At 53.5% G+C, this 12,553-nt stretch overlaps 1 protein-coding gene across 6 annotated transcripts in view; it reads right to left on the bottom strand.

Annotated features, from left to right (window-relative positions):
• Positions 1-10,352, bottom strand: part of LOC113885851 (opioid-binding protein/cell adhesion molecule) — a 1,067,028-nt gene extending 1,056,676 nt beyond the window's left edge. The window contains exon 1 of one of the 6 annotated variants that reach the window (XM_027531591.1): positions 9,837-10,338. In XM_027531591.1, the coding sequence (XP_027387392.1) occupies positions 9,837-10,086 (250 nt within the window). In that variant the 5' untranslated portion in view covers positions 10,087-10,338. Of the gene's footprint in view, positions 1-9,836 lie in introns of all 6 variants that reach the window. The other 5 variants (XM_027531590.1, XM_027531593.1, XM_027531592.1 and 2 more) reach the window with 5 other exon arrangements.
• Positions 10,353-12,553: the final 2,201 nt, after the last annotated feature.

Consider the following 12,553-nt stretch of genomic DNA (forward strand, 5'->3'; position numbering starts at 1 on the left):
AGTTAATGTAAAATATTACAAAATTACAGGTATATAATATACTGACTCACAATTTGCAAAGGTTACACTCTGTTCATGGTTATTATAGAATATTGGCTATATTCCCCATGTTGTACAGTATGTCCTTATACCTTATTTTATACCAAAAATGAATAAATGAAAGAAGAAAGCAAGCAGTTGTCCAGGTCATGATATAGGTGTGGGCCGATCTTCGTGGGCACCATGGGGCAGGTGTAGGGTGGTGCCCTTTCACTCCCAAGTGGAAGTGTTAGTCACTCAGTCATGTCTGACTCTTTGTGACCCCTGGATCTGAAGCGATGTCTCTTCTTGGACTTCCCACATGTAATCACAACTCAGCTTGCCCCAAATAATCATGCTAGTGACCAAGTGTTGAGCTCTTACAAGCACCAGGCTCTGTGCTCATGGTTTTATTTGAATGTATATATGTGTGTTAGTTACTCAGTCATGTCCAACTCTTTGTGATCCCATGGACAGCAGCCCACCAAGCTCCTCTGTCCATGGAATTCTACACGCAAGAACACTGGAGTGGATGATCTTCCTGATTCGGGAATCAAACCTGGGCCTCCCACATTGCAGGCAGATTCTTTACCATCTGAGCCACCAGGGAAGCCCCTTCCCCCTGAAACAGGAGGAGGGGCAGACTCATCAGGAAAAGATGCAGAATCCCAAGTGATTTTTACCATCCCTTCCCATCTGGGCCTCACCCAAAGAGGCGTCCACCCTGGTGCCAAGTAAGACTGGGCACGGCCGTCTCCGTGGGAGGAAGCCAGGGGACTCCCAAGGCAACTCAGCCTCCCTTGGACTGGAGGCTGACGGGCTATTTCCACCTCCACACTCTCTATTCCAACATTCTTCTGCCTTCGAGGAGCTGGGGATCCCCTGGCACTGGGCTCTTCAGAAAAACCAGGTTGTCTTGTTCAGAGAAGCAAAGGCTGCTTGAGGCTTGTCTTCCTAGAAGGCAAATGCCCATCGGAACCTGGCCCCAGCACAGCCACCTAGATCTCTGTCGCTGTGAATATGCATCCTGGCTTCCCATTCCACATTGTCCACAGCTCTCCTGACCCCATCTCTCCATCAACTATGCCCAGGCCTGTGTGGTCCATAGTGAGGGCAGAGCAGGGAGTGAGGAAAGGGGTGCAAGCCTTCACTTCAATCATAGATCATACAGAGTGGTTATGATGTACACAGAGGTTCTATACACACTGCCAGTCCCCATTTCACCAGGAATCGGTACTATAACACTCACAGCATTTTGGGTGGGTTTTCTTCTCTTGGGTTTGATGGTCCAGTGCTGATAAAGGCAGGTGCCTTTCCCAGTGTGCAGACCAAACAGGACAGGTAGACATGTGTGGGGTATTTGATATGTACCACCCTGAACATCTCTCCCCACACATCAAGGATCAACTGGTTTCTAGAAGTCTCCCAGTTCGAGTATAGACATCATTCACAGTATGAGGATGCCCCCAAGAAGGACAGGCTTCTCTCTTGCTCCTGACCTGTCAAGTTAATCTTTGGGTACCAGGCACTCAGAAGTCCCTTGCTCCACACACTCCTTGCACACTGATATAAGAGAGCTTAGGGGAACAGAGCAGGGGCCAAGGCTGCAGGTCCACTTTCCAACAGGGGACCTCACGGGGAGGCTCAGCACAGCTCAATGCTGTGTAAAAACACCACCAGCTGGGCTGTGAGCACAGGATGTTGAAATTCCATGTGGACATGCTGGCTGGTCCCTACTGACTGTGTGACGTTAGATGAGACACTGGGCTTTCTGTGCCTCAACGCTCTCGACTGTGGAGTGAAAGGAAAGGACATGACACTCTCCAGCGGCCCTCTCAGCTCCCAGGGCTCTGCTTTCCTACGTAAAATTAACAGGACTCACCCAGGTGGTAGGCATGACGGGGAGGTCATGCCTGCTTTCATGACATCACAGTAACTCTGGTGAGAAGATTGAATCCTAATTCCCAATAATCAATCTTGAGTCCAATCCAAGCATCTCTAAAATGCCTGGTTACTTAGGAGCAAAGAGCCCCAGGCAGGATCCAGCAGATGATAGTGCTGGAGCCTTTTGTGATCTCCTTAATGTACTGGGAGGTGAATGATGCGATTTTAAGCTCCTACATTAGCTGCTAAGAGAAGCCAGCAGAAGCTCAGTCCCACCAGAGAAGGGACTATGAGATGATGAGACCTCCAGGAGTGATGGTCCCAGGGGAAAACTACGCATGAGCTGAAGGAGATGGTCTGTAAGCAGGACGTGCAGGACAGAGCCTCTTCTCTGCCGGGTGCTGCCAGGGCTCACCATGGGTTTGCCTTAGACGTGGGTTCTTCAGATGCGTCTGGGGCAGCTCTGACTCTCCCAGAGAGGCTCCATATCACCCCTGTCTCTCTAGTCCGACACCCCCAGCCATTTCCCACCTGATCTACTGCAGAGGTCTCCCGGCTGGCCCACCCCTTCTGAGTCTGCTGCCTTCTAACCCTCTCTACACCTGTACAGTAGCGAGATGGAAATGTAGGTCACGATGCTCACCCCCAGCAGATGAGCCGCATCAGTGGTGTTCCATCACTTCTAGAATGAAGACCAGGACAACTAACACGAGCTTCCAGGGCTGCTGACCTCCTCCTGTACCACACGCCCTTCCTCCATGCTCCTGACAAACAGGATGATGCCCTCTGGTCCCCACTGCTCCTGGTCCCTGCATGTCCTGTTCTGTCTGTCTCTTCCCATACCTTCCCTGGGTTTGGATAATTTCTGTGTTTCATCCTTCAGATCTCAGCTCAACTATCACTTTCACAGACAAGTGGTCTTGCCTCCCTGGCAAGCCAAGCCCTTCCTGCAGGCAACCGAGGCAACCCCCACCTCTCCTCCAACAGGACTCACATCAGCCTAACTTCCCTCCATGGGGGCACGGAGTTGAGACACACAGTCTATCCCATGAGGCCATGAACACCTTGAGAGCAGGGACCACGAGGACTTTGTTCAGGCTTCATGTTCCCAGCACAGTGCCTGTCACACAGTAATCACTCAATATGCAACATGTCAGACAAGCAAATGTGACTGGGACTTGTGTCGTCATCATCAGACAGGAGTAAGGCAAGACCCCTGCTGCTCAGAAGCCCACAGCCACGAAAGAGTAAGACTGACATCAGCTCGGCTGTAAGAAGTGACTTGGGACAAACACGAGAAGCCCTGTCTCCATCTCTGCAGACTGGCTGAGCCCTCTGACCTGGTCCTGTGAACACGAATCCGTTGAGGTGTCACCTGCTCAGGCATGACTCACCCTGTGCTCTCTATCATTGTTTGCCCTAAACCCAGCATCCTACTTACTGAGGACACAGCTCCTCCTTGTAGCATGCACCCGGCTAGCACTGTGAGCGTGAGTCTGAATGTCTAATAATCGGGGCCACCTCATGAGTTTCCATGCTAAGTCGATTCAGTTGTGTCCAACTCTTTGTGACCCTATGGAGTCTAGCCTGTCAGGCTCCTCTGTCCATGGGATTCTCCAGGCAAGAATACTGGAGTGGGTTGCCATGCCCTCCTCCAGAGGATCTTCCAGACCCAGGGACTGAACTGGAGTCTCTTACGTCTCCTGCATTGGCAGGCAGGTTCTTTACCACTAGCATCACCTTCCTGGATTTGCTTAAACCTGAGTGATTTTGGTTCCCATGAGGCCGACGGCCAACATCAGGACCCAAGTCTATGTTTACTGAGAAACCCTCACTCACAGGTGTCTCTGTGGTGACAGGTGACGTGACATGCAGAAGCACTGTCCACAGCTCTGAGCTGCCACGCGTGTGTGTGGCTGGAAGCTCAGGCTGGTGTTTATTGACAAGCGTGAAGACCGGAATGAGTAATCACTACAGCACTTCACCTCCCATTAGCAAAGCCTCTCTCTCAACACAGAGAAACTGATGGGAGGCCCAACCCAGGGGCCCAGATGCCTGAAGATTCGATGGAGGAACAGAAAAGGGTGGAGAGGAGAAGCTGACACTTGGTACTCGTGTGACCTGGCTGGTCACCCATGCACGTGTCCATTCGTCCATCTCCTCATTTGTTCAGTTCACAAGCACTTTGTGAGCATATATTCTGTATCCATCACTGTGCAGGGCACCCCGTCATGTGACTGGATGCATTTCCTACCCCGAGGGACCACAGTCCAGGCAGCAAAGCGAGACATAACAGGAAGAATCACTCTAAAATACCTGGATCAACTGTGTTAAACAGGAGAAACCTGGCCTCCTGGACTGGGCAGTGAGGAGGGAAACATAACCTACTCTAGAGCATCTAGAAAACTCTCCTAGGAGAGAGAAACTAGAGCTGAGCCCCGAAGGATGGAAAGGACATTTATCCAGAAACATCATGAAGGGAGGGTCAGGTGAGCTCGCAGGGGAAACCCCTGGGAAAGGAGAGAGCACAATGTTTGGGGACTGAGCCCTGAGCGATACGGAGCACGGGGCAGGCCGTGGCCTGGGGACCAGGTTGAAATTGCTTTGGACTCCGGTCCTAAAGCAACCAGAAGTCTGCATAGGGTTTTAAGCAAAGAAAAGACAAGCTCAGGATTGGATAGTATCTCCCCTGCCTATCTCATGATCGCTTTGACAAATGAGCAAAACCCAAGATGAATGTCCCAGGTAGACCACAAGGCAGGAATGTGGCATTATCCCTGATACAACCACTAAGCAAACGTCTAGGAGCGGTGGCACAGCCTCTGTAAACTCCCTACGAGGAAACAGGCAAGAATGGCCACTCAGGCTGCTTCAGAGGATCTGTACCCTGAGAGGTGGAAGGTGCTGGTCCTCCTGGGGTGGGTGTCACTTACCATTTCCCAGGAACCTGCGAGCAGCCACTCCAATCAATGGCCTGTGTCCCACTGCATCGATCCATCTGGGCCTTTCGGGGGTGTCTCAGCGCAGCGTCTCTGCTCATTAAAGGAAAGTGCCTGCACCATAATGATAATGCCTCGCACTTACCCAGCGCATCGCCCAGGGGTGTCTCAAAGCATTCGGCAAACATTTAATTAAGTTAGCCTAGTAACTGCAAGGGAGCCCCCAGCCTCTGGGCACTGAGGGATCTATGGGGAGGGAGGCGCTGGGGAACCAGGGTCAGGCTCCAGGCCCAGGGCGGGTGGGGGGATGCACAGGGTCCCTACATGGCTGGGGAAGCGCTCCCGTGCATGGCCATGGTGGAGTGTGGTACAGGCCAGGTGGAGGCCAGCCCCCACGGGCACCCACAGGAGAGCACTCAGGCTTGTGGCTACAGCAGGGAGCCCTGGAGGAGCAGAGATGCAAGTCCTAAGGGATAGGCTGCCTTCCTTGTGGGGCTGTGGATGTGATGGGGAGGGAGGCTGAGCTCTGACTTGGAGGCCCATATGTGTGTGTGGGGGGGGCGGGGGCGGAGTGGGTTTAGTGAAGGAAGGATGTGTATTCTCACACCTACAGGAAGGGAATAGCAAGCACGTTTGTCTTCGAGTTTATCCCTGATACAGGGTCTCTTCCTGCCCATTCCCAGGATTACCCTCAGTGCTACGTGGGGCCCTACAAGCACCACCACCTTAGGGCACAGACTTGAGTTGTGCAGAAATCTAGTAAATGGAGCCACATCCTCCCCCACTCCTGTTACTGCCTCCCCGCTTTAGGGAAAGGCAGGCAGCCAAGGCCTCGCAGGTTGAGAAGCAAAGACTCAGTTTCCCACCAAGAACATGAAGGCACTAGAGGGCAGATGAGGCTGGCCTGAAGCCTGGCACCTTCAGCGGGGTCAGGCAAGTGGGCAGAGGAGAGCAGGGCCACCCTGGTGAGGCCAGCCTGGCTCCCTCCTCTGAGCACACGTCCAGCCCCTGTGTCTGGAAGGTGCCACACAGCATCGCGAGTGGTGCGAACGCCCACCCCTGCTGACGGGGCTCGCAGGCAGCCCCCAGCCATCTGTGGGCCGACGCCCGAGATCTCCCACAGGAAGAGCCGGGCTGGGCATCCAGGCCTTGTCTCCGCCCAGGCAGCTGCGGGCGATGGCAACAGCCCAGGGCTCGGGTCCAGCGAGCCCAGGACCGGAGGTCGTGGCCTAGAGGCTGCAGGAGACAGCCCGGAGTGCCGACTGGCCAAGCCTGACACAAGGCCCGAGGGCGGAGCACCTGAGAAGACTTCAGAGAAGCATCGGGGACCAAGGGGGCCACATTGGCCACCCTCGTCCTCCACACGGAGAAACCAAGGCCCAGGAAGCTCAAGGTCCGTGGGCCACAGCATCAGGTCCAAGGGCAGGAATACTGGAATAATTCCCTGTTTCATGGACCCTGTTCTTAATTAAGGCAGGAGGGCATCTTACTCTGCAGACTGTGTAATCAGAACCCGGAGAGGGTCTTGTTGGATAAACAAAGCTGGGACTGGACGGCTGGTTACCACTGCGTGACAATGACTTATGCATCATCGTATGCTCCACCCTGCCTTCCAGCTCCTCCACCACAAGGAAGGCCGGCTCCCCTCCTGGGCAGCAGCCCCCTCTTTCTGCTCTATTACCAGGAGACCAGGCTGGGTTTTCTATGTTCACCTTGTGATCGGCTAGCCTACATTTTTGGCTACTCCATGCAGTTGCAAACGAGAAGCAAATGCTGCTCAAACCCATGCTACAGATGACTGGTAGACTGAGGCCCAGAGGACAGCTCAGGAGAAGGTGACAGGCAGGAGGTCATGATCTCAGCATGGGGACAGAAGCCCTCCAGATCACAGAGCCTGTCTTGGCACCACAGAGCTGGGCCTTTGACTGGGGTGACCCTGTGCTTCCAAAACTGAGCCTTGGCCATAAAGACAACACCCCCACACCCACCCCCTCTGCCCTGCCGGGTCTCACGCAGAGGGAAGAAGGCAGATCCAGAGAGGTGTGGACTCAAACGCTGCAGGCCGTGGACAGATTCTCAACTACAGACAAAGTGAGCGTAGAGGGACCAGGGATGGGGGTGCTTGTTATAAATACCCGTCTGCGGTGGGGGTAGGGGTTCTTATGTTAATCTGCACCACCCCCACTCTTCACCCAGGCTTGCTTCCCACCCACTCCTCTCCCACCAAGGCCCCGGAACCCCAGATCAGTAAGGCTCCTTGCCCAGGGCAGTCTCTCCTCCTGTCTGGGGCCACCTGAGCCCCCACTCTTGGCACGCAGGGTCTCAGGAACTTCTTAAGCCCAGAGTGACAACTAAATTGTCCACCGAGTCCCCTCCCCATCTCGTGTGTGGGCTCACTATGGTTTCCAAGTGTTACTGCCTTTCCTGTCCCAGAGAGTCTGCCTAGAAAAGCAGTTGTTAGGCCACGGTTCCTACTCCCCGCTCCTGCCCCCCCCAACGCCCCCCCCCCCACGCCCCCGCCAAGGCATCAGGTGACAACAACATTAGCCTTAAAATTATTCTGGGATGGAGACGCGCGTTTCACAGGAAACAGAACGCTGCAGAATGAAATGGCATCGCGGCCCAACCAGGTCAGGGCTGCATTATTGCATTAGCCTCTGCCTTTAGACGCTGGGAAAGTACACGGCTAACGAGCTGGTGTTAACCCCGAGGGGAGGAAAAGCATCATTAGAAACAAAGGAGTAGAGTCTAAAAACAGTAAAGGAAGCACAAGAAGTGAGGTGGCAGTCACCCCTGAACTTCTGGGCACAGCCAGGCCCAGCTTCCCCGCAGGAACCCTCCTGAAGTGACACTGCTTTCCTTTCTCTGGGAGGCTCCAGGGCCAACTTTCCTCCTCTTCCTCCTCCTGGAGGACGAGACCAGCTTCCAGCACAATCACCAGGAAGAGCAGCCCTCCCAGCAGAAATGTCACCCCCTATGTGGCTCGCTGAGCTTATCTTGGTGAAGACAAGGGGCGGGGGGAGGCCGTGCCCTGGAGCAGAGCCTGCCTCAGGTGGGGGTGCATCTGTCCCCACAGTGGAGAGGAGCCGTTGGGTACTGGGTGCCCTGCACCTCTAGGGGGAGGCATCACAGGCTCTGCTCCCTTCAGGATGCACTGCAATGCAGCTCCAGCACCCTCCGGGGGCTCGCTCCCTCCCCACTTTGGAAGTGCAGTGTTCAGAGAGGAGCCCAAAGCCACCAAGGGTGGGAGGGTGGTCCCAGCGCTGCTGTCCTGCCAACTCTGCTCTGGCTCAGCGAGAGGAGGGGGGAGCTGGGTGCTGGGGGCTCTGAGCTATCACCCAGGGAGGGACTGGCACCCATGGGAAAGTTTGTCTCTTCACCTGGACCTACAAGTGCCCACCTGACTCGCTCCACCCAACTGCAGAAGGTACTGAGAGCCCCTTGGCCTTCCCTCCTGAGCCTGTGGAAACCCCCTCCCAGGCCTGAACCTGGAAGAAGAGGAGCAGCAGCCCCCATTCTGAACTTCTCAGCCTGGAACGTGGTTGTGCAGAGCCCGTCTTGGCTGGGAAACGTGCAATTTTAAAACAGCATCACATTATACAATGGAATTCCTCTTTTTTCCTTCCACACCATCCTCTTCTTCCCACTTCCCAATAAACTTTTCATTTTTCTGATTTCACTTTGGCAGCTTAGAAATACTTAGGCCTTTATGTTCTTAAAAAAAAAAAAGCCAAGAAATTCTGAATATAAAAACGTGAAATTGTGTGTTTTACCCATACCAGGATACGTAAGGCTTAAGAATCTTAGTATTTACATCTATGTATATACGTACATGATTTAAGGTTTAAGTGAATGTGTAACCAAATGCATGAATCTCAATTTGGGAAAAAAAAAAAAAGAAAAGAAAATTCTTCTTGGGCTGGGGCTGAGGGTGGAAACCCCACAGACTCTCAGATGCTGTCTAAACCCTTGGAAGCATAGCCCAGTCCCTTCAGCAGTGTTTGAAGGCTGCCTGCAGGCATTCAGCTGTCTGCTTGCGAACGACACGCGTGCAATTATCAAATCTATTACAACGTGTTGGGTTTTGCAACACTTCCACTAAGCTTGTTCTGGCAGGATTGCAGCATCTCACCTGTGTCGCTGCAGAATTTGTTCCCCCCAAACAAGTTACTGCTGTGCTAGGTGGCACCACGTTTAAATCACCGGGGAGGGAAGGAAGGTGCTGAGGAGAACCAGGTAAACCCAGATTCCCACCCTTCCACTGGTGAGAACATTCCAAATTCTGTCAGGGGAAAGTCGCCTTTCAGATGCAAGAAGGAGGAGGCGGAAAATGGGATTCTGAATTTCAAAGGCACAATCTGCCCATTTGGTGGAAGGATAAAGAAAGGATGGCGGTGGGAGAGCCTTGTAAGAGGAGAAATACTGGAGCAAAGGAGGAGGGATGGGAGAGGAAGGGGCTAGAGAGGAGTGGGGAGAGGGTGGGAGGGAGGGAGGGAGGAAGGGGAGAGGGAGAGAGAAAGGAGGAGAGATGGAAAAATAGAGATGCCTGGAGATAGAAGGGGTGCCGAAATGATGGGCAGAGGAACCAGGACACCCCCCTATCTCCTGCTGGTCCCAACAGGAGTGGCGAGAAGGACTGGTTGCTGGGAGTTGAAGCCCCTCTCCTCCGACCCCTGGGACACAACTGGTTAAAGCCAGCCGGCACCGGGCGCCAAGAGACAGCAGTGCCTCACAGCGGGTGCAGCTCTCGAACCCAGCTCACCAGACCCGCCGCCGCTGGCGCCGCCGCGGGGAGGGCGAACCCCAGAGCTATGCTGCAAGCACCCGTGTGTGCGCGTGAGGGAGAGCTGAGCGGTGCGTGCTCAGGCGCGAGCCCACCTCGACCCGCACACGCAGCTCATACTCCCTGGTCGCCCCCTCCCCAAACACCCCTGCCCCTTCCTCTTCGGCTCCTCCTCGGAGCCGCCCCGTGGAGCCGGAGCCCCTGTCGGGTACCTGGGATGAAGAGCAGGGCGGTCGTCACGGAGAAGACGATCCAGCAGGCGGGCTGGTGCATCTTGAGGCTGCGGGGTCCCCGCGGCTGGGCCGGCTGCTGCCGCTGCCGCTGCCGCCTTCCTCTGCACTGAATTCTGAGCAGGTTTAAATCCAATGTTTGCGAAGGGAGGGAGAGAGCAAGGGAGAGGGGGAGCAGGCAAGCAGCGTCTCGGGTTTTTTCTTGCACAGACACACAACTGGTAAGCACCATCAGCACCAATCTGTGCGGGGCGCGGAGCAGACCTCCTCCAAGGCTCGCATTGGCTCCACTCTCCTGAGCGACACGCGGGCACTTTGCAGCGGGGAGGCTGGGCTCCGGGGAGCCTCGGTCTGCCCCCCACTCACCCTCGCCCCGAGCACGAGGCGGACGCTTCTCTGTGGGTGAGGTGCCAGTGCGCAGGGCTTCCTTCCTTCCGTGGGCAGAGGCGCGCCTTCGTGGGCAGAGGGAGGGGCTGGCTCAGGGCGCAAGAAAGGCACTGTGACCAAAGCTCAGGCCAGTTCTTCACTGTCTTCCCTCCTCCTGGTCTCCAGGTGGGGAGGGGACAAGAGCCGAGGCCGCCTACGGGGGTCACTGGGACATTTAGATCTGTGCCCGCCTTGCCCCCCAACTCTGTTATTAGGAGCACTTTGATTTCAGTTTTCCCAGCAGGAAGATGGGTGCATCAGGGTTTTCTCCACGAAGGATGCAAGGAGAATTGGCCCGGTTCTCCACAATTAGAGCATCCTCAAACCCCAGAGGTGAAGCTGTAGACATCGAGCAGTTGGTGTGATGAGGCCGCCAGGGGCAGGGGTGTGCTCAAAATGACGGACAGGAGGCAGGCTGCAGCTGAAGTCACGGGAATCTCCGGGTGAGAGAACTCAGAAGGAGCCTGCAGTTTTCTACCTTCTATCCTGGCTACTGTCCACAGCCCGTGCAGCCCTTCCCCTGAAACAGCCACTCGCTCACGTGGACCATTCCTCATGGGGGTGCAGTTCCTTCCTGCTCCACAGCTGCTCTCAGGAAGGCCTACAGCCCCCCTCCCGGTCTCCAGGCCTGCCATGGGTGGTGCTCTCTGCTCCCTGAGGAGGCGCCCCTCTGATGGACCCGCTCAATGTCCAGGATCTGTGAAATGAACAACATGGGGTATTACAGAAGGTGGGCACACACTGCTACTGCTACTGCTAAGTCACTTCAGTCGTGCTCGACTCTGTGCGACCCCATGGACTGCAGCCTACCAGGCTCCTCCATCCATGGGATTTTCCAGGCAAGAGTACTGGAGTGGGGTGCCACTGCCTTCTCTGGTGGGCACACACAGTAACACTATAAATATTTCTGCCCCCAAGTGTCCTCTCGAGAACCCACCAGGGCCTGGATTCCTTCCCAGCTCAGTGTGTGTGCTCAGGCTCATGGTCTGTGTGTGACCGACCCTGTGGGTCTGCCCTCCACCTTCACTGAGATTGCAAACATTTTCCCAAGTGCCTGCCATGGACACATATTCACATGAATCGTCTTAGTTCATCCTCATCATAGTCCCACAACTTGGCCATTACTACCACTGGATTTTAGTAGGCTGAAACTGAAGCTCAGAGAGGTTCACCAACTTGCTAAAGGTCACACAGCTAAGAGAGTTAGGATTCAAACACAAAGGTGTCCTAAAGTGAAATCCTCACAGTTGCCATTAAGTAGCTATGCCTACTGCCAATTGCCAATGAGTTTTTCTGGTCTAACAGAACAGGGGCCTTTTCTAAAAAAAATAAGAACTTGTACTTTTAAAGAAGTAAAACAATCAACGCTTTACTTGGTCATCACCGCCAGGGCTGGAGCTGGGGGTGCATCTGAGGCTCCGGCACCCCAGCATGCATGTGACACACATCTGAGTCCCAGGTGTGTGTGTGTGTCCTGGAGGCTCCCTGCAGCCTCTGGTCCCTCTCGAGAGCTGATAGGCAGCAGGAGTCAACCTGCCTCAGCCTCTAGTGGACCCAGCACAGTGGCGGGCACTCCATGTACATCTTCTCTGATTCCCACCTGCACAGATGCAGACACAGACCAGCTCAGAGAAAACCCAGTCTCTTCTCCAACACCATGAAGTGGCAGAGAACCTAGGACCTTCTTACTCCACATTCATCTTCTTTCTCTATTTCCCTTCAGTTATATTTGTGTTTTAAAAACCTCCCATTTATTCAACCAAACTATTTCCTATAACACACACATACACATGCCCTGCACCTTTAATTAAATTCATGTTTAAGAAACATCAATGTATAACAAGAAATAGTTTAGTTTTTCAAATGTGTATGCCTAATAAAACCTTTTCTTGAGCAAACACATAAATATGTATTTTTACTGATCAATTCTTCTAGTCTATTAAATGATTAAAATATATGTCTCTTTTATTTAAAGAAAAAGTAGGAGAAGAAATGTATAAATGCATATTTAATCAATAGATGGCACCAACTCTGAAAAGAGATATTACGGTCTACTGGGTCTGTTTAAACACCTTAAAAAATACAAATACAAATAAAAATGCTTCAGTGCATATTTACTAGGGGGACTGTTCTTTCCTCTGGAGTAAATAATATGCAATTTTATACCTTCTATGAATCCTTTTTTTTCTCCATCTAAAGCAAACAAAATCATCAAAACTGTATTTAAATAGCCATAAGGTAGGAGAACCACCCAACCGAAACCAGGCAATGGT

The sequence above is a fragment of the Bos indicus x Bos taurus genome, chromosome 29 (assembly GCF_003369695.1).
Source record: "Bos indicus x Bos taurus breed Angus x Brahman F1 hybrid chromosome 29, Bos_hybrid_MaternalHap_v2.0, whole genome shotgun sequence".
Classification (NCBI taxonomy): Eukaryota; Metazoa; Chordata; class Mammalia; order Artiodactyla; family Bovidae; genus Bos; species Bos indicus x Bos taurus.